Genomic DNA, 25,994 nt, shown 5'->3' with positions numbered 1-25,994 from the left:
TCTGGGCTGATGGCTCAGAGCCTGGAGCCTGCTTCGGATTCTGTGTCTCCCTCTCTCTCTCTCTGCCCCTCCCCCATCCATGCTCTGTCTCCCTCTGTCTCAAAAATAAATAAAACGTTAAAAAAAAAAATTTAAAAATAAATAAATAAACTTAAAAAAAAAAAATGACACATGTGGGAACAAGCACTCAGGCCAGTGGGGTAACTTAGAGCCACACGGTGAGTCAGGCCAGGGGTGCAGCTGTTATCCTTACTCGTAAATCCTGGGCGTCCCTGCCCCCCCCCCCCAGTCCCTCTGCTTCCTCCTGGTCCGCTCCCCGCTTTTGCCAACAGGTCAACAATCCCCTGCGCGGGGCAAGGCCTAAGGCTGCAGAGACAAAGGAGGCCTCTGACTGGATCGGACAGAGGCCCCTTGACTAAGGGATCAGCCCCACGCGGCAGAGTAAACAGCTCCCCACCAGGGCACCATTTCTTTGATGGTCTATTTCATTCAAAATTCATGGGTTCTGTATTCTGATCCATAATATATTCATGTTTGCTTTCATACAAAAATAATGTTCTTTCCCCATTTGGGGGGAGGGCAATCAACGCCTTGGGAGGTGGCTTCCCCGGTTGCAGCAGCAGGGACCGTGAGGGCGTCCACCGTTCATTTCTTTGTTCGCTCACTCTGCAAGCGGGCACTCGGGCCTCCTCGGGCCCGAAGCGGGTGTTAGTCCTCACCGTGTGCAAGACGCAGGGCACCTGGCACTGAATCACCCAGGAAGCTGCCCCGTCAGCCGGACTGGCGGGCTCGGTAGGGTTGTGACAGGCGAGTGGCAGAGAGGCTCCAGGTCCGTGGGCCTCTGCAAGCCGGGGCCTGGAGGTGGGGCCGAGGGATGAAAGGCGGGAGGTCAGTGGCCGAGGACGCCAGGGCCCGTGACAGTGGTGGGGGTGGCTGCCCGCTGTGTCCGGCCCTCAGCAGGCCCTGCGTCCCGAGCCCTTCTGATCGAGAAGAGTCTCTGCTTGGTGCTGCTCTGAATTTAATGCGTGACCCTCGCCGGTCTCCCCTGTTAATGCAAGAAAATGGAGACTGAGGCCCGGAGCCTTCAGCAAGCCGCTGCCTTCCCTGGCTGGAATTTACAGATGCTGTTTGGGTCTCATAGTGTTTATTTTTACAGTTACCCTCTATTTATGGCAAGTGATGCTGATTTTCCGTTTATGGCGGTAATAAAAGTCTCCTTTTAAGCTGAATTTATTTAAGTAAAAAGGGAAAGATGCTTTGAAAATAAATATTAAGTAACTAATGGTGCAGGTGCGTCAGGGATCCTGCAGAAATGGTGAAGGTAGTCCCCAAGAGGTCAGACTCGTGAGACTCTCCCTCGGGTGTGCCCTTTCCTGTTCGGAGCTCCTCCTAACTGTGCCAACTCCAACCAGCCTTCAAGTCCAAGTGTGCCCCACCACCTAGAAGCCACCCCTGAGTCCAGGCAGACGTGGGCCTGCCTTTATCTTCCCTCACACCGTTACCTGCATCCCAAGTTTCTGCATACAGTTGTGCTCTGCGTATCTCTGGGCTGGGGCGGGGAGGGGCCACGATTCACGGCTATGTGAATGGTGCACACCCTGAACAACGGTACATGGCGATGCAGGCTCAGTCCCAGCTGTTGTCCACACAGTAGTCACCTGTCTGTGTGTCTGCCCTTCCTGTGGACTGTGGGCCGCGTCTTGGGAAGCCCGGCACACGTAGGGGTCTATGAAGGTTGATCTCTTTCATCCCGTTTGCCGGGAGGACTTGAGCTCACCGCATGCCCGGGTCGCCATCTTCCCGCCAGGCACGCTGCGGTTCACTAAGCTTTTGTACAAAATGCCTTCTTCTGCTTCTTGAGAAGGGGAGAGCTTGCCCACTCCAAGATGAAACGACCCGGATCCCTCAGCCTGCCGGAGAACCCTCGAGGTCCTCCCTGGAGCCCATCCCTGGGCAGACGCTCTGCACCCACCCCCAGGGGGGAGGTTGCCTGCTGGGCTCCTTCTACGCAGCCAGCCCTCTCAGACCCTGGGGGCTTTTCCATCCAGTTTATCTGGGTTTTCCTCTTATGGACATGTCACATCTCCTGGTTTTGGGAGCAAGGTGAGATTCACAGATGAGCTGGGGCTCCGTTAAACACTCCCTCCGCAGCCTTTCCCCTGTTCGGCCTTCCAGCTGGGAGTTAAGGTGGCCATGGGCCTTCCTGACCCCGTGCCACACCCCTTGCAGTCCTGGCCACCAGCTGAGCTGGGCACAGAGCAGGCTGTCCGGAAACGACCCCCAAGGAGTCACACTTTTTAGGACAGAAGGGGAAAGGAGCTGAGTGACGGACGACTCAGGGTCTGGTTGGCAAATTCTGCAGGCAGCCTTGGGACTGAAGTCTGGCTTTGTTCCCTCATGCTGTGTGACCTCAGGCACTGACACTCCCTCTCTGAATCTTCATACCTCCCTCTGTGAAATGGGGCTGACAGTAAATAGTACCAGCTCATCAAGTCCTTGGGAGGATGAAGTAGGCTTCTGTGTACAGGCGGCACCTAGAGGGGTGCCTGATGGCCCCCAGGTTCTCTGAGCTTTGTTTCTTAAGTTGCTGGAAAAGACTCAGGTATGGAGGGAGGTAAGTGGTGGGGGGAGTTCCAGGGGCCCTCACGTGGACACCCCGACTTCCTATCTTCATCACTGTCGTACCAGCACCAGCAGAGAACAGGGGGAGAGTTTGGACTTGGCTCCTAAGGCCTGAGTCTGAATCCCAGCTCCTCAAAGTCCCTGAGCTGCTGGAAACCTCTATGAGCCTCAGTTTTCCCACCTGCAGGAAAGAGCCGATGATCCCTGACCGGCAGGGCCGCTCCGAGGGATTATGTGGGGTCAGACACATCAGCTTTCTGGTGGGTTGTGGGCCTCCAGTCGGAAAGATGATCCCATGTTTGATCCCAGGCTTGTGCTGGTCCCCGGGCCGCAAGGGTGCAGAGGGCCCCCCGCGAAGCAGCCACAGCCCTTTCTGGCATTGCCGGCCTTGATTTATTGTCCCGTCTCATTCTCGGTCGCACTTCCTATCCCAACTTTATGGGCCCTCTCAGGGAGCCTCCAGCCTGCCTGTCAGTTTGGCAGGACCCGCGTGGGCCAAGCCGGGCTTGGGCGGCCGGTGGTCATAGGACCAGAAGGAGAGAGGATGGGGAGGGGCCCGGCCTACTGGGGCCCAGCTAAGACCTCCCAGGTTGCTGTGTCCACATTGTCCACTTGTCTGTCCCTATCCCTGCTCTTGTGGGCACGGTCCCCCCGAAACGCCATTCTGGCACATAGTAAGTGCTCAATAAACAAAAGATGTCTGTCTCCTTTGTTTTGTTTTTTTCCTTACAGTTTCAAACTTAAGTCCTCTGGGTTTCTGTCTGACCTTTCTACCTTCATTCATTCGTTCATTCACTCGCCCTTTCAGTACATGCTTAACATCACCTCCTCCATGCTGGGCAGTGTGGGGGCCTTGGGCTGGGGGAGCTCCCAGGCTGGGGGAGACACAGACACCTTAGTATCTGTCACATGACATGCCGCGGTGGGGGCAATGACAGGACTCAGAGATCATCAGGGGCCCCGAAGAGGACTTCCGCTCCAGCCTGGGCAGGGAGGGCATCTCCAGGCACAGGGCCACCTGTGAGCTGGGATTCCAGCCCAGGGGGGACACATGGAAGTGACAGGGAGAGGCAGGAGGGGCCACGGCCGGGGTTCAACAGAGCCACTGCTGCGGACTTCGGATGCCCAGCCCGAGAAGCTGCCTCCGACCCTGAGTGTCCCATTGGGCACCCTGAGTGTGAGGGTTTCCTGGAGCTCCCGGGCGGCCCTGAGCCAGGAGGATGGGATCCTTTCTCTGCCTTCTGGCACAGCCACCGTATATGTCTTGTGCGACAGCAGCCAGCGTTCACTGAACACCTACCGTGTGTCTGGTATCATTGCGGCTGCCAGGATCCCACGGTAAACAAAACAGGCTCCAGTCTCCAGCCTTTGAAGGGCTTACACTCAGGTTGGGAGAGGGGCAGCGGATGAGACGCGGAAGAGGCGGCATGTTAGTGTAATGGTAAGGAGAAAGCGCGAAGTCGCGAAAAGGGGACAGAGAGGGCGGGGAAGACGCAGGAGGTGACACGGAAGCACAGGTTTGAACGAGGTGAGGGGGTCCCGTGCGTGGGGGTGGGGAGCATTCTGGGCACAAGTCCAGGGAGATCCTCGTTGTGTGAAAACCGCTGCGGCAGGCCAGAAGCCACGGGAGGACTTTAAACAAAAAACTGTGATAAAATTTATACAACATCGGATTTACCCTTTTAGCCATTTTTTACGTGTACGGTTCAGGGGCGACAAATACGTCCCGATTTTTGGGCAGCAGTCCCCGCCATCCATCTCCAGAATGTTCTCATCTTCTCCAGCTGAAACTCTGCTCCTGTTAAACGCTAAGCACCCCCTCCCCCCCCCCCATTCTCCTCTCCCCCAGCCCCAGGCAGCCTCCCCTCTGCTTTCTGTCTCTAGTTTGACCGCTCTAGGTGCCTCATATAAGTGGAATCATGCAGTGTTCGTTCTTTGGCTCCTGGCTTATTTCGCTCAGCGAAATCATGTCCTCAAGGGTCATCCCTGTTGGAGCCCGTGTCAGAATTTCCTTCTCTTTAAGGCTGAATAATATTCCGTTGTATGGAGAGACGACATATTGTGTACCCATTCATCACTGGAGGATTTTGAGCAGGCCCTGACACAGCAGGACGTAGCAAGAGATGGGCTGAGCGGGGACCCTCGGGGCCACAGTGGTTCTCTCCGCTCTGCCCTCCTTGCCTCCCTCCAGCTCCATTTCTGCCTTGGCTCCCCTGACAAGGAGCTGATCCTTTTACTGGTCCTCAAGGGACTCTCATTCTGGCAGAGACTGATGGGTGGCCTGGGGTCCAGTCCCTGTAGGCTTCCTGGAGGAGGCAGCCTCAAACCAGCGATCTGCAGATTAAAAGGGCAAGGAGGGCTGTGCAGAAGGAGAGAGGAGATTTGGGGCCAGAGGGTCTGGAATGGGGGATCTGGCCTCAGAGATGGAGGGAGGTGGGGAGTGGGCTGAGGCTGCCTTTGGTGAACACGTCCCCTGAGGCCTGCCTGTGTGTCGCTGGTAGGGGGCCGTGAGGAGCAAACTGAGGAAGGAGCAGGTACAGGACTGATGGATGGGAGGTTGCACGGGGGCCCAGATATGAGTGAAATACAGATGCTGCACTCACTGCACAATCTGATGAAGATACAAGGAGCGTCTGTTAAATCTTTCCAGAGGTGACAGAATTTTGAGCTAGAATGTGAGAGAAGGGAGTGATGTTTGTGGAGCACCTACTATGTGCCAAACACGAGGCACATGTTGCCTTGTGTTGTCCTCCCCTCTGCGCTCTCATTCTCTGCTCGTTTCATATAACGAACTGAGGTTCAGGGGCGCCTGGGCGGCTCAGCCGGTTGAGCGTCGACTTCGGCTCAGGTCATGATCTCACGGTTTGGTTCGTGAGTTCGAGCCCCGCGTCGGGCTCTGTGCTGACAGCTCAGAGCCTGGAGCCTGTTTCAGATTCTGCGTCTCCCTCTCTCTCGGCCCCTCCCCTGCTCATGCTCTCTCTCTGTTTCTCAATAATAAATGTTAAAAAAAATGTTTTTTAATTAAAAAAGAGAACCGAGGTTCAGAGAGGTAAAGGGGCTATTCCCGGTCACACAGCTGGGTAGTAGAAGGAACAGGATTCAAACCCAGGCCTGCAGGCCAAGCCCTAGACGTGTTGAACCAGGGCCTGGAAGGTTAGGAAGGAGGTCAGGCCCTGGCCTTGAAGGGCAGACAAGATCTTCCAGTGATCCTCTGCCTTTACCAGAAACCAAACGCACTGATCCGGGCCAGGGCCACAGAGCTGTTTCCTGCAGACGATGCCCTGATAAGCGGGCTGAGGGTTAATGACTGTATTGCTCCCCCAATTAAAAGCAGAAAGGAAGAAGAGGTTGCATTCAATCAAGCCCCTTTCTCCTTCTCCTGCAGAATCCTAATTTGTGGACACCCGTTGTAATTGTCTGCCCAGCAAGCCCAGCCCTGCTCAGGCCCTGGGGCAGGAGAACACCACTGCAGCCTCTCAAAAATCTATAATTATTCCAGCCTCCCCGGGGACTGGCCATGAGGAGTTACCTGAGCAGGGAGGGAGGGCTCAGGACAGGAGGAAGTCAGAGAGGAGAAATGGATTTTCTGTCCCGAACTCAGCAGGCGTGCTAACTGGCGAGAGGGGGTCTGGGTGCCTGGAGGGAAGGAGGTGGGGGAGAGGACTAGGAAGAGGGGCTGCAGGAGAAAGGCCGAGAAGTTACGGGCTCCGCTCTCGAGTGCTCTAGAACTGGGTTCAAATGTTCACGCTTTCTCTGTGGCTTTGGGCAAGTCCTTGACCTCTCCGGGCCTCAGCTTCCCCACCTGCACGATGGGGATGACAAGCATCACACTCCCCCACGGCAGCATGGCAGGAGCATGAGCAAATGTCCGAGATGAGTATGGAACCGTGCCTGGCCCAACGCAAGTGCCCTATGTCTTAGACATTGTTACCGCATTGTCGTCACGCGGTATCCTCTCTCACGGAGTCAGGTTAGGAAGCAAGAACCTTATGCCAATTAGAGCTGCCCACCCGCAGTGGGGGTATGAGGAGCTGGGCTCCCCGTCTCTGGAAGTGTCCAAGTGGGATACAGAAGTAGGGAACCTGGTGGCTGAACTTTTCCTGATTCGTTCAAACCAAACCCTGATGGGGGCGGGTGGGCCCCTGGGTCTTAGTCACAGCTGCTGGTCAGACCCAGGTTCAACACCCAGCTGTGTGTGAACCGTGGGCAAGTCCTGGCCCCTTTTTGAGCCTCACTTTCCTCATCTGTCAAATGGGGGTGAGCAGAGAGAGTATTAGAGATAGTGCCTGCCTAGTGCTAGGCATGAGTAGATGCTTAAAAATCATATGGATTCTTTTTAAAAAACCAACAAAGCTCCCTGGATTTCTTTCTCTCTTCCTTGCCTTGGCCCACACCATTCCTTTCCCCGCCCCGCCCCCCACCCCCGGCCTCTGCTTGTCAGGATCCACCCATCTTCCGGCCTGGCTGCCATGTGCCCCCTCCCCCAAGTGGAAGTGACCCCTCCCCTTCCCAATGCCCAGGGCACCTTCTCCCTCAGATTGAGCTGGTGGGGTTCTCAGACCCCAGGACTGACCCCCCCCATGGCACAAAGGAGCAAACCAAGGCTCGGAGAAGGGGAGAGATGTTCCCCAGGTCCCACAGCCAGTCTGTTGGCAGAAACAGGCTCAGTTCTCCATCCCTGGTTCCAGTTCTGCATTCCGGGCACCCACCTGCACGTTGCTTCTCCTTCAGGGGCTCCTTGGGGCAGGTCCGGGGACAGACCTTCGTGTTGCTGCCCGTGACCAGGGAGACTCAGATTATGCCCTCAAATGCTCAGAACCTTGGTTTCCCCACTTGTCTTGCAGACACATTGCCCCCTTCACCACTGAGGTTGGAGCCAAACCTGAAGGCAGGTCCTGGAAGGGACTGAGGGGTCGGAGAGACCCTGGGACCAGAGTCACTATGGGGGAGGAGGTGGTGGCTGCACCCACAGATGACTCATCTGGTTCTATGAGTTCTGGGAGCCAGATTTCTATCCATCCTTCCACCCAAAGCCCATCCCCACTCCTGGCTCAGGACCACCTGCCCCACCTGTGGATGTGGGGGGTGGGGGGTGGGTAGGGAGCATAACACCTCCTCTGGGAAGATTCCCCTGATTGCCTCAGGCTGGCTGAAATGCCTCCCCAGCCTGTCCCGCAGAACCCATTTTAGACTACTTTTTTTTTTTAATTTAATTTTTTTTTTTTTTGAGAGAGAGAGAACAAGCAGGGGAGGGACAGAGAGAGAGGGAGAGAGAGAATCCCAAGCAGGCTCCGCACTGTCAGTTTAAAGCTCAACGTGGGGCTCTGCCTCATGAGTCGTGAGATCATGACCTGAGCCGAAATCAAGAGTCAGATGCTTAATGGACTGAGCCACCCAGGTGCCCCTAGACTGTTACTTTTTAAGAAAGACCTCTGCAACCAAAGAGAATTTCCATACTCTGGGAAGAACATGGCCTTGGAAATCAGGCCTGGGTTCCAATCCAGGCTCCACTGTGTGGCCACCCGCCAGGACATCCCACACACGTGACAGCTGAGCACCGGGAATGTGGCTCGTCTAAATTGAGATGTATTGTAATCGTGTAAAGTACATGCTGGCTTGCCCAAGACTTAGCACAAGAATGAATGTAAAAGATTTCTATGACATGTTGAAATAACTTTTTTGCTATCTTGGGTTAAATAAAATACATGATTAAAATTAATTTCATCTGTTCAAAAAAAAATTTTTTTTTTAACTTTTCAAATGTGGCTCCTAGAAAATTAAAAATTCTGTACCTGTCTCAGCACCAGGGCATGCGCTGTTTCTGCTGGACAGCGCCCTCTAGAGGACCATTACTGGGATGGGGGAGGGGACTGGTGGCCGCGCGGCGGGGTCTTCCCCCAAGACTGTTTGGGGGTGAGGGGGCCTGGTCAAGGACTCAGGGCCTGACCTTCCTGTCCCCTGGCTGCTGTGTAACCCCAGGCCAGACACCACTCTCTCTGAGCCTTGCTTCCTGGATCAGTACAAAGAGCTGGTGGGCTGGGATTGGGCTTTCAGTCAGTCTGGGGGGTGGGCGGGGCCTGTGGGCAGGGGAGGCTGAGCGAGCGTGGATGGAGGTCTGCCCCCCCCATGGAGTCCCCGCCCAAGGAGAGCCCATCTCTGCCCTTCCTGCCAATGAGACCCCCACGAACCATCTCTCCTCCGTCGGCCAGAATGCTTCCTGCGCTCACGCACGTCTAGGCGGAGGAGAAGCGTGGTGGCGGAGTCCCACAGGCCGGGGTTCGAGGCTGGCTCTGCCCTTCCCAGTCTGTGATCCTAGCAGCTGTGGACCCCCTTTCCCCACGTGCAGGAGGGAAAGGGGCCAGTACGTCTGCTTCCTGTGGCTCAGCAGTGGCACCTGCAGGAGGTCACATCTGTGTCCTCTCACTGTCTCTTAGCCAGCTGGGTCCCACTGCTGGCTGCTTTGGATCCACTCCTCCTCCTTCCCAGCTTGCAAAGAATACTGCGTGTGGGTCAAGGCAAACTCCAGCTGTCCCAGGACAAGGGGCCAGGGGCTCCCTGAGGTTACCTCTCAGCCCCTCCTCATGGCTCAGGGCCACGATGGCCCCCTTCAGTCCTGCTTGAGCTGGCAGGTTGTCATCAGGGGAGGTGAGGAGGGCTGGGCCTGGCCCAGGATTCTCAGGATGGGGACCGCTTGGCTCTGGACCCTGCTCCGCCATTACCCAGTCTTGCATTCACTCAAGAAGTATTTACTGGGGCACCCGGGTGGCTCAGTTAAGCGTCTGACTTCGACTCAGGTCATGATCTCACGGCTCATGAGTTCAAGCCCCACGTCGGGCTCTGTGCTGACAGCTCAGAGCCTGGAGCCTGCTTCTAATTCTGTGTTTCCCTCTCTCTCTGCCCCTCCCCTGCTCATGCTCTCTCTCTCTCTCTCTTTCTAAAATAAATAAATATTTAAAAAAAAAAAAAAGTATTTACGGAGGGGCACCTGAGTGGCTCAGTCAGTTAGGCATCCGACTTCAGCTCAGGTCATGATCTCGTGGTTCATGGGTTCGAGCCCTACATCAGGCTCTGTGCGGACAGCTCAGAGCCTGGAGCCTGCCTTGGATTCTGTGTGTGTGTGTGTGTGTGTCTCTCTCTCTCTGCCCCTCCCCCCATCCAAAAAATAAATAAGCATTTTTAATTTTTTTTAACGTTTATTTATTTTTGAGACACAGAGAGACAAAGCATGAACTGGGGAGGGTCAGAGAGAGGGAGACACAGAATCTGAAGCAGGCTCCAGGCTCTGAGCTGTCAGCACAGAGCCTGACGCGGGACTCGAACTCACGGACCGCGAGATCATGACCTGAGCCGAAGTCGGCCGCTTAACCGACTGAGCCACCCAGGCGCCCCTAAATAAGCATTTTTTAAAAAGTATTTATTGAGCACCTACTATGTGCCAGGCACTGTTCTAGAAGCTGGGGATATATCCGTGGACGAGACAGGCACGGTGCTCACCTCCAGGGGAAGCAGACAATAAACATAAAATAAATGTATTAGCTGGGCTGTCCAATACAGTAGCCATTACCTACAAGTGGCTATTTACGTTTAAATTTAAATGAGTTAAAATGAAATAAAATGTAAAATTCAGTTCCTCGTTCGCACTAGCCACATTTCAAGTGCTGGTGGTTTCTGGGTTAGCTCAGCTATAGCACATTTTCTTCACTGCGGAAAGTCTGTCAGAAGGCACCGATCATGTGTTGGAAGGAGGAGTGATTTGAAGCACCGGGTTGGGGCGGGAGACGCAATTTAAATGAGGTGGTCAGGGTTGAGGAGAGCAGAGTCCTGGAGCAGAGGAGCTTGGGAGCTCTGTGGGAGTCTACAGGCAGAGGGAATACCAAATGCAAAGGTCCTGAGGTAGGATCTCAACTGGAATGTTCAGAGAACAGCAAGGAGGCCATTGTGCCGGGAACGGAATGAGCAGGGGCCAAGCAGAAGCTGGCACCCGAGGGGACGGGCCCAAACACGGAAGGCCTGGTCTTTCACGGTAAAGCCTGCGGCTCTTGCCCTCAGTGAGGAGACACCGTGGACAAGTTTTGAGGAAAGAACGAACCGGGATTGGTTTGTGTTTTGCCAAGATAACCGTGGCTGACAAGTTGAAAATAATTGTCGGGGAGGATGGGGTGGCCACAGGGGCCGAGCCTGGTTTTGTCTCCTGTCCAGTGGGAATAAGGACAGTCCCAGTGCACGTGAAGACACCTCACAACTCACTGGGCACGTGCACAGTAATTCAAATACTCATTCTTTTTTTTTTTTTTTTTTAATATATATATGTATTTTTTTAAGTTTATTAAAAAAAATTTTTTTTAAATGTTTATTTATTTTTGAGAGAGCACAAGCAGGGGAGGGGCAGAGAAAGAGAGGAAGACACAGAATCTGAAGTAGGCTCCAGGCTCTGAGCTGACAACGCAGAGCCTCCCACGGGGCTCGAACCCACGAACCGTGAGCTCAAGACCTGAGACAAAATCAAGAGTCAGACGCTTAACTGAGTGAGCCACCCAGGCGCCTCCCCGAAAACTCGTTCTTATTAAACAGGCTTGGTTTATGGAACAGCGGCCAGTCCCTCCCAAACTTCACAGAATGTGGGAAACCTCCAGGAAGCATCTCACAAACCTTTGACCTTGGGGATCAGGGACCTTGAAGACTTTATCTGAGCCCAGGTCCTGGAGTCAAGCTCCACATGGACACCCTGCGTGGAGGGCAGACAAGGCAGGGGCTTCCTGGCGGAGGTGTTCGTCAGTCCTGATGCTCCCAAAGCCCTTGGCATCTTGGGGAGGGGCAGGAGGCACGTGGCCCCAGAGCAGGACCCCCACCTCCCAGCCCAGGGCGCCCTCTTCCTCCTGCCCCAAGCTGCACAGGGACATACAGGAGGGACCACTGGGTGGTGGCACATCGCCTCCGGGGAGGGGAGTACCCGGCAGGCTGCAGCAGCCAGGTGGGCACCAGGTGGGAGGACTGACGGACACACATTCCCCGGGTGACCTGCTTGTTGCCAGGCGTCTTTCCAGGGCGAGATGATCTCTCCTGAGAAGAGGAAAGAATTCTAATTACATCTCAGGACAATATTCGTTTGGAGAGAGGAGAGACAGAACATATGGTGGGGAGGGGCACGGGCCACATTAAATGGGCATTTGTTTTCTCGTTTACCTCGCGGTGTGGTGGGGGTGGCGGGGGGGCAGGGCTCCTGCTGGGTCGGGAGAGCTGCCTGCCCTGGGATTTTCACGGGGAGCTGGGCCTTGGGAGGCACAGGAGGCAGGTGCGGCTCCCACCGCACCCTGGGGGCCGTCAGAGGATGGAAAATGTCCAACCCATTCAGGACGCGCAGAGCGCCCGCCAGGTGCTGGGAGCGGTGTAACCGGTGGGGGCTCCACATCCCTGTTCTCCAGGAGCTCGGCACGCAGTGCCTGCCGTGGACACATATGTGACTGTGACCGCGTGGGCAGGAGGTTGGGGTGAGGTGGGATCCTACCCCGGGTGGTCAAGGAAGGCCGCTCTGAAGGGACCAAGTTTGAGCTTTGAGTGACGTGAAGGAGCCAGTTGGGCAGAGAGACCAAGGATAGAGCATTCCAGGCATTGGGGACAGTCAGGGCAAAAGTGAGGGGAGAGTGAGGCACGCTCAGAGGACAGAGAGGAGACCGGGGGAGGGGGAGCCCTAAACCCCACCCTGGTGGGTTCTATCTTAGTGTGGTGGGGAGCCAGGTGGGTTCTAAGCAGGGGTTTGGCTAGGTCTGACTTGGTTTTACAAGACCGTGGTGCTGGGGTTGCGAATAACCCGGGAGGGAGACTGGCGGGGGTGACTAGAAAACTCTGGAAGAATTAACAAAAACGGCAGCTTCCTCCCAGGCCTCCTTGCTCATGTCTTCTAACCCGGCCCTTCTCTGATCCCTCACCTGGGTGGGCGTCCCGTGACCTCCACGGACTCCGGGATAGACACCCAGCTGGTGTGGGGCATTCAGGGCCCTGGACCCGCCCCTTCATCCCCGCGTCCTGCCAGCTGCTGTTGCACACCCCTTGCCCAGCCTCAGTGAGCTCCTCCAGGGGCCCCACGTGAAGCCAGGCCGTTGGCGCTCGCCGCCCGTCTGCTCCCAGTCTTGCCACCTCTCCCTGACCCGCCAGCCCTGTGCTCGCTGGCCCTGCTCTTTCCAGGGCCCCAGCCACCCCTCCCCACTTTCTCCACACAGCCCTGTTCACAGAGACGCCGCACGACATGACTGCACGGACGGGCGAGGACGTGGAGATGGCCTGCTCCTTCCGCGGCAGCGGCTCCCCCTCCTACTCGCTGGAGATCCAGTGGTGGTACGTGCGGAGCCACAGGGACTGGACCGACAAGCAGGCGTGGGCCTCGAACCAGGTACCGCCCCTGGGGTGACACCTGAGCTAGGCTGGGCGAACCCTGGCCCCGGGGGGTAGAGCAGGAGGCAGACCGAGGCTGAGCACCGGGGAAGGCCGCCGCAAGAAGGCCCCTCCAAAGAGCAGGGTCCCTCCCTTCAGTGTACAGGCGGGGAAACTGAGGCCAGAGGTTACAGGGCAAGGCGGGCAACCCGGTCCCTGCGCACGCACTCACCGGAGCAGACGCTGTGGGTGCCCTTGCACGCACCTGCCACCAGCCCTCCAACTCTGCCTGAGAGCTTTCTCTGGGCGACAGAGCCTGCTGGCCAGCGAGGCAGTCCAGCGATGACTGACGGAGCCAGAGGACGCATCCCCCAGCAACCTGGCCCGCAGCTGGGGTAACTGCAGAGCCCTGCGTTCTGTCCCTGAGGTGCCCAGCGAGAGTGGGTTCCGGCTGCCCACAGGGGTGCCGGGGGCGCACTACTGACTTCCTCCCCTTTGTGGTCTCACCCACCCACTCCCCTACCGATCCAGTTCCCTGGGATCCCCTCCCAGGTGGACTTACTGCCCTTGAATCTTTGTCTCAAGGTCGGCTTCTGGGGGAACCCGACCTAAGACGCTTCCGTTCTTACGGCTGGGTCAAGGCAAATAATATACAAGCACGTGCCTATCTGCCCACCCATTCGACATACGAACACGTAAATGTTTACGGACCTGCATGTGCACACACGGGCGTGCGCGCACATTCTCGCGTGTTCGTGAAATAGCCTCTAACATGTTCGCAAATACGTATTGAACTCTGTGTCAACTCTTCAACGCTTCCAGCCTGCCTCACAGGGCTCAGAGGTCTCGGTGCAGGGGTGGGGTGGGGGGCGGGGGGTCAGAGGAAGCTCCTGGCCACAGATTTGCAGGTATTTGCGGTGGAAGCATCTGGGGTCAGCCTGCAGGGAATAGTATGTGGGCAGGACTCTGACAGGATCTGCCACAAACACACGACCCGGGGTGTGATACACCTGAAAATGCAAACACATCCACAGACAGAGACACAAGTGGAGAGACAGATATTCCAACAGACATACCAGGCAGGCTGACCCACCCCTCAGATCCCCAAATCCCCACATATCTAAATGCACAGCACGGTTTAACAGACCCCCTCTTTATCTTCCTTGGCTCTGACTCACCCCCACCCCGAGGCAGCACAGAGCTGAGGGATGCCCGGCTCCAGAGTCTAGAGTGTCACTTGCCCTGTAGGTACAATCTTAGCTATTGTCCCCTGCTCCTGCCCCATGACGCTAATGCCTTGTCTCTGCTCTCTCCGCCCCTCCCGCTCCCTCCCCACAGCTAAAAGCATCTCAGCAGGAAGACACAGGGAAGGACGCCACCAAAATAAGTGTGAGTTTTGGTAATGACTTCTTGCAAGGGCTCTAATGGAGGACACAGCTGTAATTTAAAAAAAAAAAGAAAGAAAGAAAGAAAGGGTCCAGTTCAGCTGGGAGCTTGGGCTTGAAGATGGAGGAGAAGAAAAAAAAGAAAGGGGGAAAAAATGGCCTCGTTCTGTTTTTTAAAAGACGCGGATCTTTCAAGTTCATTGAATGACAGGCACAAAAAATGACAGGGGGAGAGAAGATGCATTCTGTCCTGTCGGGGCCAAGGCTGTGTGCATCCTGGATACTTTGTGTCTGTCTCAGCAGCATTTTTTATTTGGGGAACCAACAGGGTCTAATGAGACTAAGCTGGCTTTTTTCACCCCATCATGACTGTCTGTGATGGCATGTCATGGTCACTTGGGTCAGCCTGGTTCCCAGGGGTGAGGTGGGGCAGGGGAACTACAGCCGAAAGATTTCAAGACTGGCCGTGCCTTCTTTTTTTTTTTTTTTTAATTTTTTTTTTTAACGTTTATTTATTTTTGAGACAGAGACAGAGCATGAACGGGGGAGGGTCAGAGAGAGGGAGACACAGAATCTGAAACAGGCTCCAGGCTCTGAGCGGTCAGCCCAGAGCCCGACGCGGGGCTCGAACTCACGGACCGCGAGATCGTGACCTGAGCCGAAGTCGGACGCTCAACCGACTGAGCCACCCAGGCGCCCCGTGGCCGTGCCTTCTTATGCATGGACTCATTTTATCAGTGCTACAACTCCGTAGGGAATGGCCGAGCATTTGCCCATTTTCCAGGTAGGATAACTGAGGCTTAGCGGGGTCAAAGATTTGCTGGTGGTCATGACGTGGTTGAGCTGCCTGTCTTCGGGGCTTGAACTCCTTGTCTCCAGACTCTGCTGGGGCCTCCTCTGGGGACCCAGGGGCCTCAGGGAGTGACCGTTTTTGTGGAGAAGGGACATCCCCAGCCAGGCCTGGAAGAGGCACACAGGATTGAGAAAGGAAGGGAAAGAGAAAAGCATGCTGAGGATGGGGACAGGCCTAGGGACATGTGTGACCATGGGGCCCGGCTGGATTGGTACATGGGGCATCAGGTCAGCCTGGCAGGAGACTAGTAAATCCACTAGAAACATTAGAAATGTAGGTGCCCACAAGGGTATAGTGTGTATGTGGGCGGGGGGGGGGGGAGTGACCTCCAAATTCACTCTTTTCTATTGATTCTAACACCACTTTTCAAGAGTTTGTGGGGGAGCTCTGTATCCCAAGGTCAATGAGACACAGATGTGCTGAGGAGCCTTGTCCCACAGCAGAAGTCACAGTGTAAAGAGTGGGCACCAGCAGGCATGGGGGGTGCCATGCTGGACATTGAAGATGGCAGAACAGAGGCAGGGAGGCCAGGGAGGAGGGTCCCGCAGCCACTCTGACAAGAGGTGGGCATGTGAGAGAACAAGGGCCTTTAAAGCAACATTTGCACGGTCTGCCCAGGGCCCTTCACAGCTGGGGTCTGGAAATTCAAGCCGCTTCCAAGTTAGGACAGCTCTAGCTCCCCCCTCCACCCGTGCCCCCCACCCTCTCCACAGGCAATGCCCCATTTCTTACCCAGACACCCACCAGTGAAGCCTGGGCAGGTGGAGACCTGTGTATCTGTTACTATACCTGCAACTCTTTCTGCTGTGATTCTGTTTGGGGTTTAAGGAGTGTCTCAGGCAAAGGGAAGAATAATCTAATTGACTTAGAGGATTAGAATTCGTAGCTGCTAGGCCCCACGTGAGGGGAATGCGAAGCTGCTAATTAGTTAAATAAAATAAATGTGCTCAGCGTGATTGTGCAATCACTCCCCACCCCCAGCCCCTGTGATTCCTGTTCCAGCTGGGGCTCCGGGGGTCTGGTTAGGAACCTCACAGAGAGGCAGAGACTACCTCCTTGTACAGACAGCGTCGCACACACGACAGTTCCTAAATACACAGGCACGGAGTTAGCCTACACCTGTGAACAGATGCACATCCTAGTTTCCCGCAGTCCAGAAGGCTCAGACTTGTCTCCATGGCCTTCAAGGCTCCGCTCGACTCACTCTTCTCACCCTCTGTGCTGTCTCATCTTGCTTGACCTGGCCCCCTTCCCCTCCCAACTCTGGTTGCTTTTCTGCCTTCTCGTTTCTTCCCACCTCCTGGCTTTTGCATGGGCCGGTTCCTCTGCCCAGAAAACTCCTCTCTCTTCCTTCAGAGCTCAGCTCAGGATGCCTCCCTTGACCCTGTGGCTCAGCTGGCACCCCTTTTCCCTGCTGGCCACATTTCCATCTGCAATCACCCATGTGTGTATTTGTTTCATAGCTGTCCCCCCAACACCTGGGGCTGGGACTGTGCCTGCCTGATGAACTTGTTACATTCCCAGAGCCTAGTACAGTGCCTGGTACATAGTAGGTGCCCAATAAATAGCTGAATGGTATATACAAACACACACCCAGGCCAACGGTGGTATAAACCCAGACACAGATTTTGGTGCACGGACAGGCCAGTATGATGTGCATCCCTGTCTGTACCTGTACCTGTACATGTACAGGTGACATGAAGGCACAGAGTGGTTCCTGTGGGGCCACGGGGCCTAGAACCCAGGCCCTGTATCTGGACCAGCCAAATGAGCCAGGCAGGAACTTGGCCCGGTAGCCCTGTGCCTTCTAAAAGTCCTGATTGTGATGGGCAGCTCCTGATTTTTTAAAAAGTTAATTGGTTTTTATTTTTTTTTTAAAGTTTATTTATTTTTGAGAGAAAGAGAGAGAGAACACAAGCTGGAGAGGGGCAGAGAGAGAGAGGGAGACACAGAATCCGAAGCAGGCTCCAGGCTCCGAGCTGTCAGCATGGAGCCCGACGCGGGGCTCGAACTCACAAACTGGGAGGTCATGACCTGAGCCGAAGTCAGACGCTCAACCAACCGGGGCAGCTCCTGATTTTTAACTTTTGGGACCTAATTTGAAAAACACTGTGGGAGCTAAATAGCATCACGTGCTGGCTGGGCAGCGTGGGCACCGTGGGGTCTCAGGCTCTGGGGCAGGAAGTGGCATCAGCTTCCAGGGGCCTGGTGCCGGAGGGCTCGGTGACCTGTTGGGGCTGCCATGGTAACCCCGGGAAGGTTCAGGATCGACTGTGCTGAGGACGCAGTGGGGCCCGCACCTGGCATCCCTGAGCCCTAACACTTTGTATAGTATGAAGTCCTAGAGATTGGCTGTGTGAATGAGTGTGGTTTACTAGATTGAAAACTGCCCATGAATTTGTGGTCATAAGACCCCTATTCCCAGCATGTGGGGGGGGGGTGGTGGCTGGAGCATGAAAGGGGGCCCAGCTCCTGTGCAGGAGACAGGTGAGGTGACGAAAGAGCTCAGAATCTTGTAGGGAGGCCAGTTATGTAGGAGGACAGGCCTCTGTGAGACAACAGTAATAATAATAAAGCAGCTAACATTTAGAGAGTGCCTGCCATATGCCAGGAACCATGATGAGCGCTTTGCTTCCCATCAATGATCTCATTTCACTTGGGACCTGGGGAAGGACCCCTGGCCTAAACACATCTCCCTTGGTAGCTTGCGTATGCTGGGGATTTTACCTTCAGGGCCTCATTTCTGTGGCTCAGGCAAATTCTTGTTCTTATTGGTGGTTTTCAAGTTCTGCAAGTTTTTCTTTTGACCTAACTCAAAGGGGACAGTCCTGAAGAGGCCTCAGGAAGCCACTGCAGCCTGTCTCTGGGGTCTCCATGAAATCTCCATGAAAGACACTGGCCTTTGTCAGACCAAGCGGCCGGGTGGGCCAAGCCCCTGCGAAAGCCACCCAGCTGCTCCACAGGTGTGGTGCACATGTGGACACTGGGTGTTTCCGGTGGAGGGCTGGAACAGCTGGAGCAGTGCACGACGTCTGCCTCCTTCCCAAAGAATTAACAGGCCAAGTGGTGGCTCGTGGTTGACTGCGATTTTTATTTTCTGCTCTAGACGTTTCTATCTTAAATTCCTGCAGTGATCCACAATATACATAAGGGCATTAAGTCCTGAGGTTCTCCAGGGAGGCCAGATTCACGTGGAGCCAGAATCACTCCATTCATCTCAGGAATGCCTGAAACATCCGTAGAGCAGTGGGGGCCTCGAAGATGCACGGTCACACACACCCGATCCCTGTCCTCGGGTGCTCCCAGGCCAGTGTGGGAGATGGATGGTAATCCAATCATCACACGTGAGAAAAATAAAATTACAACTGTGACCATCAAACTGAGGACAGCTGCCTGGGAGGGGTCTGAGCCAGTAACAGAGGACTTGGCCTAGTCTGGAGGTTCTGGAGGGCTTCCTGGAGGGGGTGCTATTTGAAGTAAGCACTGAAGTATAGAGGTGTTGATGACTAGGAGCGGGGATCTTGGCTGGGTGTGTAGGTTTGAGGAGTGCAGGAGGCTGGTGTGGCCGAGGGGCAGGTGGGGATGAGACCCCAAGGGGCCTGGGCAAGTACTGCCAGGAGCCATGGATGGAAGGGCCCTGAGTTGGGGACATTGTGTAAAGATCTGTCTGGCTGTCATGGAGAACAGATTAGGAGGGGCCACAGTGGCTTTGGGGAGACCTGGGAGGAGGCTGGGATGATGACCAGATGAGAGAAGCTGGGACCCTGGCCAGTGCAAGGGGGCTGGACTCTGGAGAGAAGGGGAGGGGCCCAGTGATGTTCAGAGCAAAGATCGGTGGGATTCTGGGATTGACTGTGCCAGAGTGCAGAAGGAGCAAAGGCAGTGATGACGTGGGAGGGCCTGGCTGGAGCAGGTGAGGCCTTCTGGGGTCGAGATTCGGAGAGACCGGGATGGATTCTGAACAAGCCAAGGGGCTGACGAAAGCGGCACGGGAGTGGCAGAGCTCAGGGCAGGCCCTGGCGTGGGGTAGGGACCATCTGACGCCCCATCCCCACCCCGGCACCTTCCCGGGGCCACCCTGTCACTCTCAGGCTCAGCCATGAGGCTGCAGGTAGGAGAGGTCTGGCACCATGGACATATATCAGCACCTTTCGTTCTTCCTGGTGTGGCTCTGGAGAAAGACCCCAGCCCTGAGGGCCCAGGGGTGCCCCTGCCAGGCCCAGAAAGGCCTGGGCCATGGGTGAGCAGGGAGGAGGCTGAGCCTGGTCATGGCATGGACTCGCCTTGTCTCTTTCAGCATAATTAGGTGCTTAATTGCACTGCTAAGGCCTGTCGATGCTTGTGCTGAGGTGATTATGATTTACAGCCAGGCTGCCGTGCGGGGGTCTCCTCTCCTCCTGGCCTCTCCAGTGTCGCTGGAGGGCTGAGCCATAGGGTTTTCTGCCCAGTTTGTGAATGAGGAAATCCAACAGGCTGCTTCCTCCGCCCCCAAGAAGCTGGAGCAGGATGGTGGACCCCCTCCCATAAGATATGCCTCTGAGGATGGGCCGGGCTCCCTCAAGACAAGGAAGGCTGGGGACCTAGGGAAGGAGGTAGGAAAGGGTGAAAAGGTAGACCTGTGGTTTACTGGTCACGGGAGGCTCACCAGAGATGTGGTTAAGGCCTGGTCTCTGTCACCAGCTGGATGGCCTTGGGCAAATCACCTTACCTCTCTGAGCCTCAGTTTCCTGACCCATGCAATGGGTATCCTGGCAGGGCCTACATCACGGGGTTATTGCGAGGCTCAAAAATGATGCATGAAGCTTTCAGCACATCGCCTCCTAGTGATCAAGTGCTCTGTAAACACTGGCTGCGAGCCCTACTCTTACTGCTGTTATGGTTTTTATTATTTGCCTTCTCCAGACGGTGCTTAAAAGGGTAGACACCAGGGCCGGAGAGAGCCGTGTCTCATGTGGCACTCTTCCTGAGGTGCGGGGTTCGGTGTGGGGTCTGGGCTCTCGGTGAGCCCGTGCAGCATTGCTGGGGTCTGGCTGCTTCCCAGCTGTGACCCCAGCACCCAGCTCAGAGTGCGTTCTTGCCAAATGTCCACCAAAGGCACGACGAATCCATCCCAAGAGCCTGGGTGCTGGTGGCTTGTTGGGGTCAGACCCGGCCTCCCAGCACCCTGGCAGTGCTCCCGGACTCCCTCCTCCTCTCTGAGAGGCCTCTGTTCTGCTGGCAGAAGGGGCGACAGGGTTGGGGGGTGGGGCGCAGAGCAGACTGCCTGGGGAGGGCTGGTCCAGGCCTCGCCTCGCGTCTGGGGGCGGGAGGGGTGGGCTGCGGCTGGTGCTCCCTCCCTAGGAGCGGCCGCTCCCGGTGCTTCGCATTATTACTCCATTAGCGCCTTGTAGGGTTGACAAATGAAGGATAATTAATATCCGTGAGGGAAACAGATGTTGAGGTAATTCGCTCCCCGCTGCGCATTTGCAACAGCATCTCCTAACTCGCCTGAGAGCATGGCGGGGCCACGGGGCCTCCCTGTGCCCTTGGTCAGAGGTGATGGAATCAGCAGGGCCGGTGGCCTCCAGCTGGGCCCAGCCTGGAGCTGGGCAGGGGAGGCTGGTCCTCAGCCCCACACCAAGAGCCTCACCGTCTCGCTACTGGGAGTCCTGCCTGTGTCCCATCTCGTGCCTCCCACTCTACCAGAAGCCCATGTTTTCCTGCTTTGTGGGGGTGATGGCCAGCCAGCCGGAAGGCTCAGAACCAGAGAAGACGGGCCAGGCTCCTTGGCTGTCCACCCAACCACCCCTCCTCTTCCCTCCTGGAGCCTGGGAAGCGCCCCTGTGGCCCTGCCGGTGCTGGGTGACCCCTGATGGGCCTGTCACACCATTTGGAGGGGTAGCATGCATGCATGGAGTCAGGCCTGGGTTTAGTTCCCAGCTCTGCCCTTCGCTGACTCAGTGCCCACAGGAAGCCCCTTTTCTTTTCTGAGCCTTCATTTCACCATCTGTAAGGTGGGTATAGTCATGGGTGACGTGACCTCAAATTAGAAAGCATGATATCTGGGTACCACTTCCCTTGAAGAAAGAAGGACCTAGCGTGAGTCCACTCATTCAACAAATGTTGGTTGTTGCTTACAGAGGACAAGGCCCTGGATGGTCACTAAGATGAACAAAATAAGTATCATCCCTGTCTTCATGGTGTTTATAGTTTGGCCAGGGAAAGAAACCAAAATCAAGTCAACAAATAAATGGTTCTCAAACTGTAATAACTGCTGTGAAGGAAATAAACGGGGGGTTGTGATCGAGGGCGTCTTGGAGGAGGTGCTGTTGAAAATGAACGGGGGTCAAGCAGGTGAAGAGAGGTGGGGGAACAGCATCCAGGCAGAGAGACCAGCATGTGCAAAGGCCGTGATGTCAGAGAGACAGCTTGGCATTTGGAGGAGACGAAGGGGGCCCAGGGGCCCGAGCAGGTCAGTGGGATGAGTGTAAGCCACACGTGCGTGTGCCCAGCACAGGCCCAGGCACGTCTACAGTGAACGCGCCCCTGCGGAGAGGGCCCTCTTTTGCCTCCCGGCCTCCTCACTGCAAGGGTGGCTGGCGGGGGCCTCCCCGCTCCACGAGCTGGGGCTTAGCAAGAACATGACAGCTGGTTTTCCGTGCCCCCCCCCCGGGCCCCCACCCCAGGGGAGAGGGACCAGTAGGGCTCAGGGCTGGGGCTGCAGGTCTGAAGCCCGCTCAGCTCCTGCCTGGCCTGGCGAGCCTGTAGTGATGCCAGCAGGTGGTGAGGTCAGCGAGAAGGAGCCGGGGACCGCTCTCCCCCGTTCTGTCTAGACAGGGTGGGGGCTGCATGGGGCAGGGCAGGCAAGTAAGAAGGGGCCCGGGAAGGATGGGAGCCCCTCCCACCTGTCCTCTCCAGGCCCAGCTCCCCCTACCCTTTTTAACTTCTTATGGTGAACTGTGGATTCACAGAAAATGGCAGTAATAGATCATAGAGTCCGCTTGCCTTTCACCAAGCTTCCCCAGTGACAACCTTTTCTCTTCTCGTTGGCAAAAATTCTTAGTAGCTCTATATTCGCCGCGGGTTTATTCATAAGAGCTCTAATCTTGGAAACTCCCCACCTGTCCATCAACTGGTGGCTGGATAAACCAATTGTGGTGTGGTCCTGTGATGGAATACTACTCAGCGATGCAAAAGGACAAACTGAGTCTTGCAACAACATGAAGCAGTCTCACTGATACCTTCTTGTGTGGAAGAAGCCACACACGAAAAGAGTTCAAGGACAGACAAAACTAATCAATAGTGACAAAAGTCAGAGTAGGTGGGGGTGAGTATTGATGAGGAAGGACCGCAAGGGTGTGCCCTAGAGGGTTATAAGTGTCCCATGCCTCGCTCTGGGTGGTGGCCACACAGGCATACATGAATTCAATTTCATCAAACTGTATGCACTTTACCGCATACAAGTTATATTTCAATTTTATTTTATTTTATTATTATTTTTTAACATTTACTCATTCTTTTTTAATTTTTTTAATGCTTATTTAATTTTGAGAGAGAGAGAGAGACAGAGCACGAGTGGGAGAGGGGCAGAGAGAGAGAGGGAGACAGAGAATCCGAAGCAGGCTCTAGGCTCTGAGCTGAAAGCTCAGATGTGGGGCTTGAACTCCTGAACTGGGAGAGCATGACCTGAGCCAAAGTCGGATGTTCAACCAACTGAGCCACCCAGGTGCCCCACATTTATTCATTTCTGAGAGACAAAGAGACAGAGCATGAGATGGGGAGAGGCAGACAGAGAAGGAGGCACAGAATCCAAAGCAGGTTCCAGGCTCTGGGCTGTCAGCACAGAGCCCGACACGGGGCTCGAACCCATGGACCGTGAGATCATGACCTGAGCTGACGTGGGACGCTTAACCGACTGAGCCACCCAGGTGCCCCATATTTCAATTTTAAAATAAAAAATGTTAAACCCAGGGAGCCTGGGTGGCTCAGTCGGTTAAGCGTCCGATGTCAGCTCAGGTCATGATCTCACGGTCCATGGGTTCGAACCCCACGTCGGGCTCTGTGCTGACAGCCCAGAGCCTGGAACCTGCTTTGGATTCTGTGTCTCTCTCTCTTTGCCCCTGCCCCACTCGCACTCTGTCTCTCTCAAAAATAAATAAATATTAAAAAAAAATTTAGGGGCACCTGGGTGGCTCAGTTGGTTAAGCATCCGACTTCAGCTCAGGTCATGATCTCACGGTCCGTGAGTTCGAGCCCCGTGTCGGGCTCTGTGCTGACAGCTCAGAGCCTGGAGCCTGTTTTAGATTCTGTGTCTCCCTCTCTCTCTGACCCTTCCCCGTTCATGCTCTGTCTCTGTCTCAAGAACAATTAAACATTAAAAAAAATTTTTTTTTTAATTTAAACCCAATCAAATAAGCACGGAGCCAAAGTACAAAGGCAAATATTACAGATATTCTTGCTCCCCACAACTGGAGTGAAGTTAGTATCCTGATATATTTGTGATCAGCAACCTTTTTTTTTTTTTAATGTTTTATTTATTTTTTAGAGAGAGAGAGTACTAGTGGGGAAAGGGCAGAGAAAGAGGGAGACAGAATCTGAAGAAGGCTCCAGGCTCCGGGCTGTCCGCACAGAGCCTGACGCCGGGCTCAAACTCGTGAACCGTGCGATCATGACCTGAGCCGAACTCGGACACTTAACTGACTGAGCCACCCAGGCGACCCCCCCTCCCCCGCCCCGCCCTGCCTTTTTTTTTTAAAGAAGTAGAACATTTCACACTAGGCGAAGACTTCACTTTGCAGTCTATCCCAGGTTCACGGACCTCCCCTGGGCTCCAGCCCAGAGACGACCACTGCATCCCCTCCCGTCTGCTTTCACACTTGCACACACGTTGTCTCCAAAGCCAGGATGGAGTGTTTTTATGCGTTTATTTACAGACATGACGTGGCCCTGAGGGGCTCGGCAATGAGCTCTCCCTCCCTGAAGGTCCCTGAGCCCAACTCTAGCTCAGGCTTTTTAACTGCTGTGCGGTATTCCATCACATCAACTGACTACCGCCTACTTATTCGTTCTGTTGATGGACGCTGAAGTCGTTTCTACTTTTTTGCTATTTAACTCACTCTCCTGCAAGCCTCCCACTGCCCTTGTGGGAGTGTCTCTGGGGCCCCATGCTACAAGCGTGCTCCTGGTTCCAGCGCTCCCCGTCTTCCCAGCTCCCACCTGATGGCCAGGTCATGGTCTCTCTGTCCCCTTCCCCAGGTGGTCAAGGTGGTAGGCAGCAACATCTCCCACAAACTGCGTCTGTCAAGGGTGAAGCCCACGGACGAAGGCACCTATGAGTGCCGTGTCATCGACTTCAGCGACGGCAAGGCCCGGCACCACAAGGTCAAGGCCTACCTTCGGGTGCAGCCGGGAGAGAACTCGGTCCTGCACCTGCCCGAAGCCCCACCCGCTGCGCCCGCCCCACCCCCCCCAAAGCCGGGCAAGGAGCTGCGGAAGCGTTCGTTGGATGAGGAGGCCTGCAGCCTCTAGACTGATGCCCACCTGGCCGCCCACCCACCCCGCGCCCCTACAGCTATACAGAGTGCATGAGGAGCCGCTGGACCCCGGGGGACGGGACCGCCTGGGTCCAGCCGCCTCCCCATCCCCAAGACTGCCTGTGGCCACCACGTCGGCCCTCTGCCCACCACTCCCTTGCTCAGCATGTAAGCCCTGCCCGACCCTCCCTTTTCAGACCCCTGCGGTGACCTGGCTCAGAGAAGGTGGCCCCAGGCACTAAGGGGACGACCGCCCCGAACGCCGGGGTGGGCACCATGCCAGGGCCAGGCTGCCTCTCTGTCACCAGCTTCAGTGGAGTCCAGTGTTTTGCTTTGCTTGCTTGTTCCCCATCCTGTCCCAAGCCAGGGCCTCCCAGCCTTATTCTCCCTCCTTCCCCATCATCCCCCGCCTGAACCTGGGGGTGTGGACAGTGACCCCTCCCTGAACTTGGACTTGAATCTTCTGAGCAGAACTAGGGCCTCTCCCCTGGCGACAGAGCCCCCAGGAGAGCCTTGTTCTGAGCCCATGTCCTGTAAACAGGGTCACTCGGGCCCTGGGAGGAGAGGGAGACACCTCACTGCCTCCTGGTGGGTCCTTCCTGTCCAGCTTCCTTATACCTAAGAAATAGCTCCCTGTCCCACCTTCTGCAGAGGTGGGGGGACCAGGAATCTGCCCGTTTACGTGGCGAGTCCGAAGGAGGGCCTTTTCCCCTCTGACCCAGTGGCCCAATGCAGAGTTTTGCACCAGCAGGACCCCTTCGAGGGTCTTCGAGGCTCTCCCAGGAGCCCCCCTCTGCCAGCTCCCAATGTCCCAGCCCCCTTCTGGGGCCCATGCCACGCCCACTCAAGGGCCTGGGGCTGTTGGGAGCCCAAAGCCCCCCAGTACCAACCTCCTCACAATTCCTAATCAGGGGGGACACCCGCCCCCTGGTGATTTGTAAATATTTCTATTGGGCCCAACACCCCCTGGGAACTGGCTCAAACCTCTGGCCACCCCTGACGGGAGTTGGGATATGGGAGAGGCCGAGGGCTCTGCCCGGGAACTGGCTCAAACGTCTGGCCACTCCCTGACGGGAGTTGGGATATGGGAGAGGCCGAGGGCTCTGCCCGGGGGGTGTGTGTGGGTAACCCTGTACACATGATCCAATCCGTGACTAACCAGCCAACCTGAATAAAGCGGTTTAAAAAAAACAAAACAAACCCTCGGGCAGTGTCTTTCTGGGGCATTTGTGTCTGGAGCAGTGCGGCAGGAGA

General features: G+C 55.6%; 1 protein-coding gene across 1 annotated transcript in view; it reads left to right on the top strand.

Moving 5' to 3' along the window:
• Positions 1-25,773, top strand: part of VSTM2L (V-set and transmembrane domain containing 2 like) — a 37,838-nt gene extending 12,065 nt beyond the window's left edge. Inside the window, exons 2-4 of the mRNA XM_042980429.1 lie at positions 12,840-13,009; positions 14,329-14,379; positions 24,463-25,773. Of these exons, the coding sequence (XP_042836363.1) occupies positions 12,840-13,009; positions 14,329-14,379; positions 24,463-24,735 (494 nt within the window). The 3' untranslated portion in view covers positions 24,736-25,773. The remainder of the gene's footprint in view (positions 1-12,839; positions 13,010-14,328; positions 14,380-24,462) is intronic.
• Positions 25,774-25,994: the final 221 nt, after the last annotated feature.

Source organism: Panthera tigris, chromosome A3, assembly GCF_018350195.1.
Source record: "Panthera tigris isolate Pti1 chromosome A3, P.tigris_Pti1_mat1.1, whole genome shotgun sequence".
Classification (NCBI taxonomy): Eukaryota; Metazoa; Chordata; class Mammalia; order Carnivora; family Felidae; genus Panthera; species Panthera tigris.
Note: the sequence above shows the minus strand (reverse complement) of the source record. Positions and strands in the feature narration are given on the sequence as shown.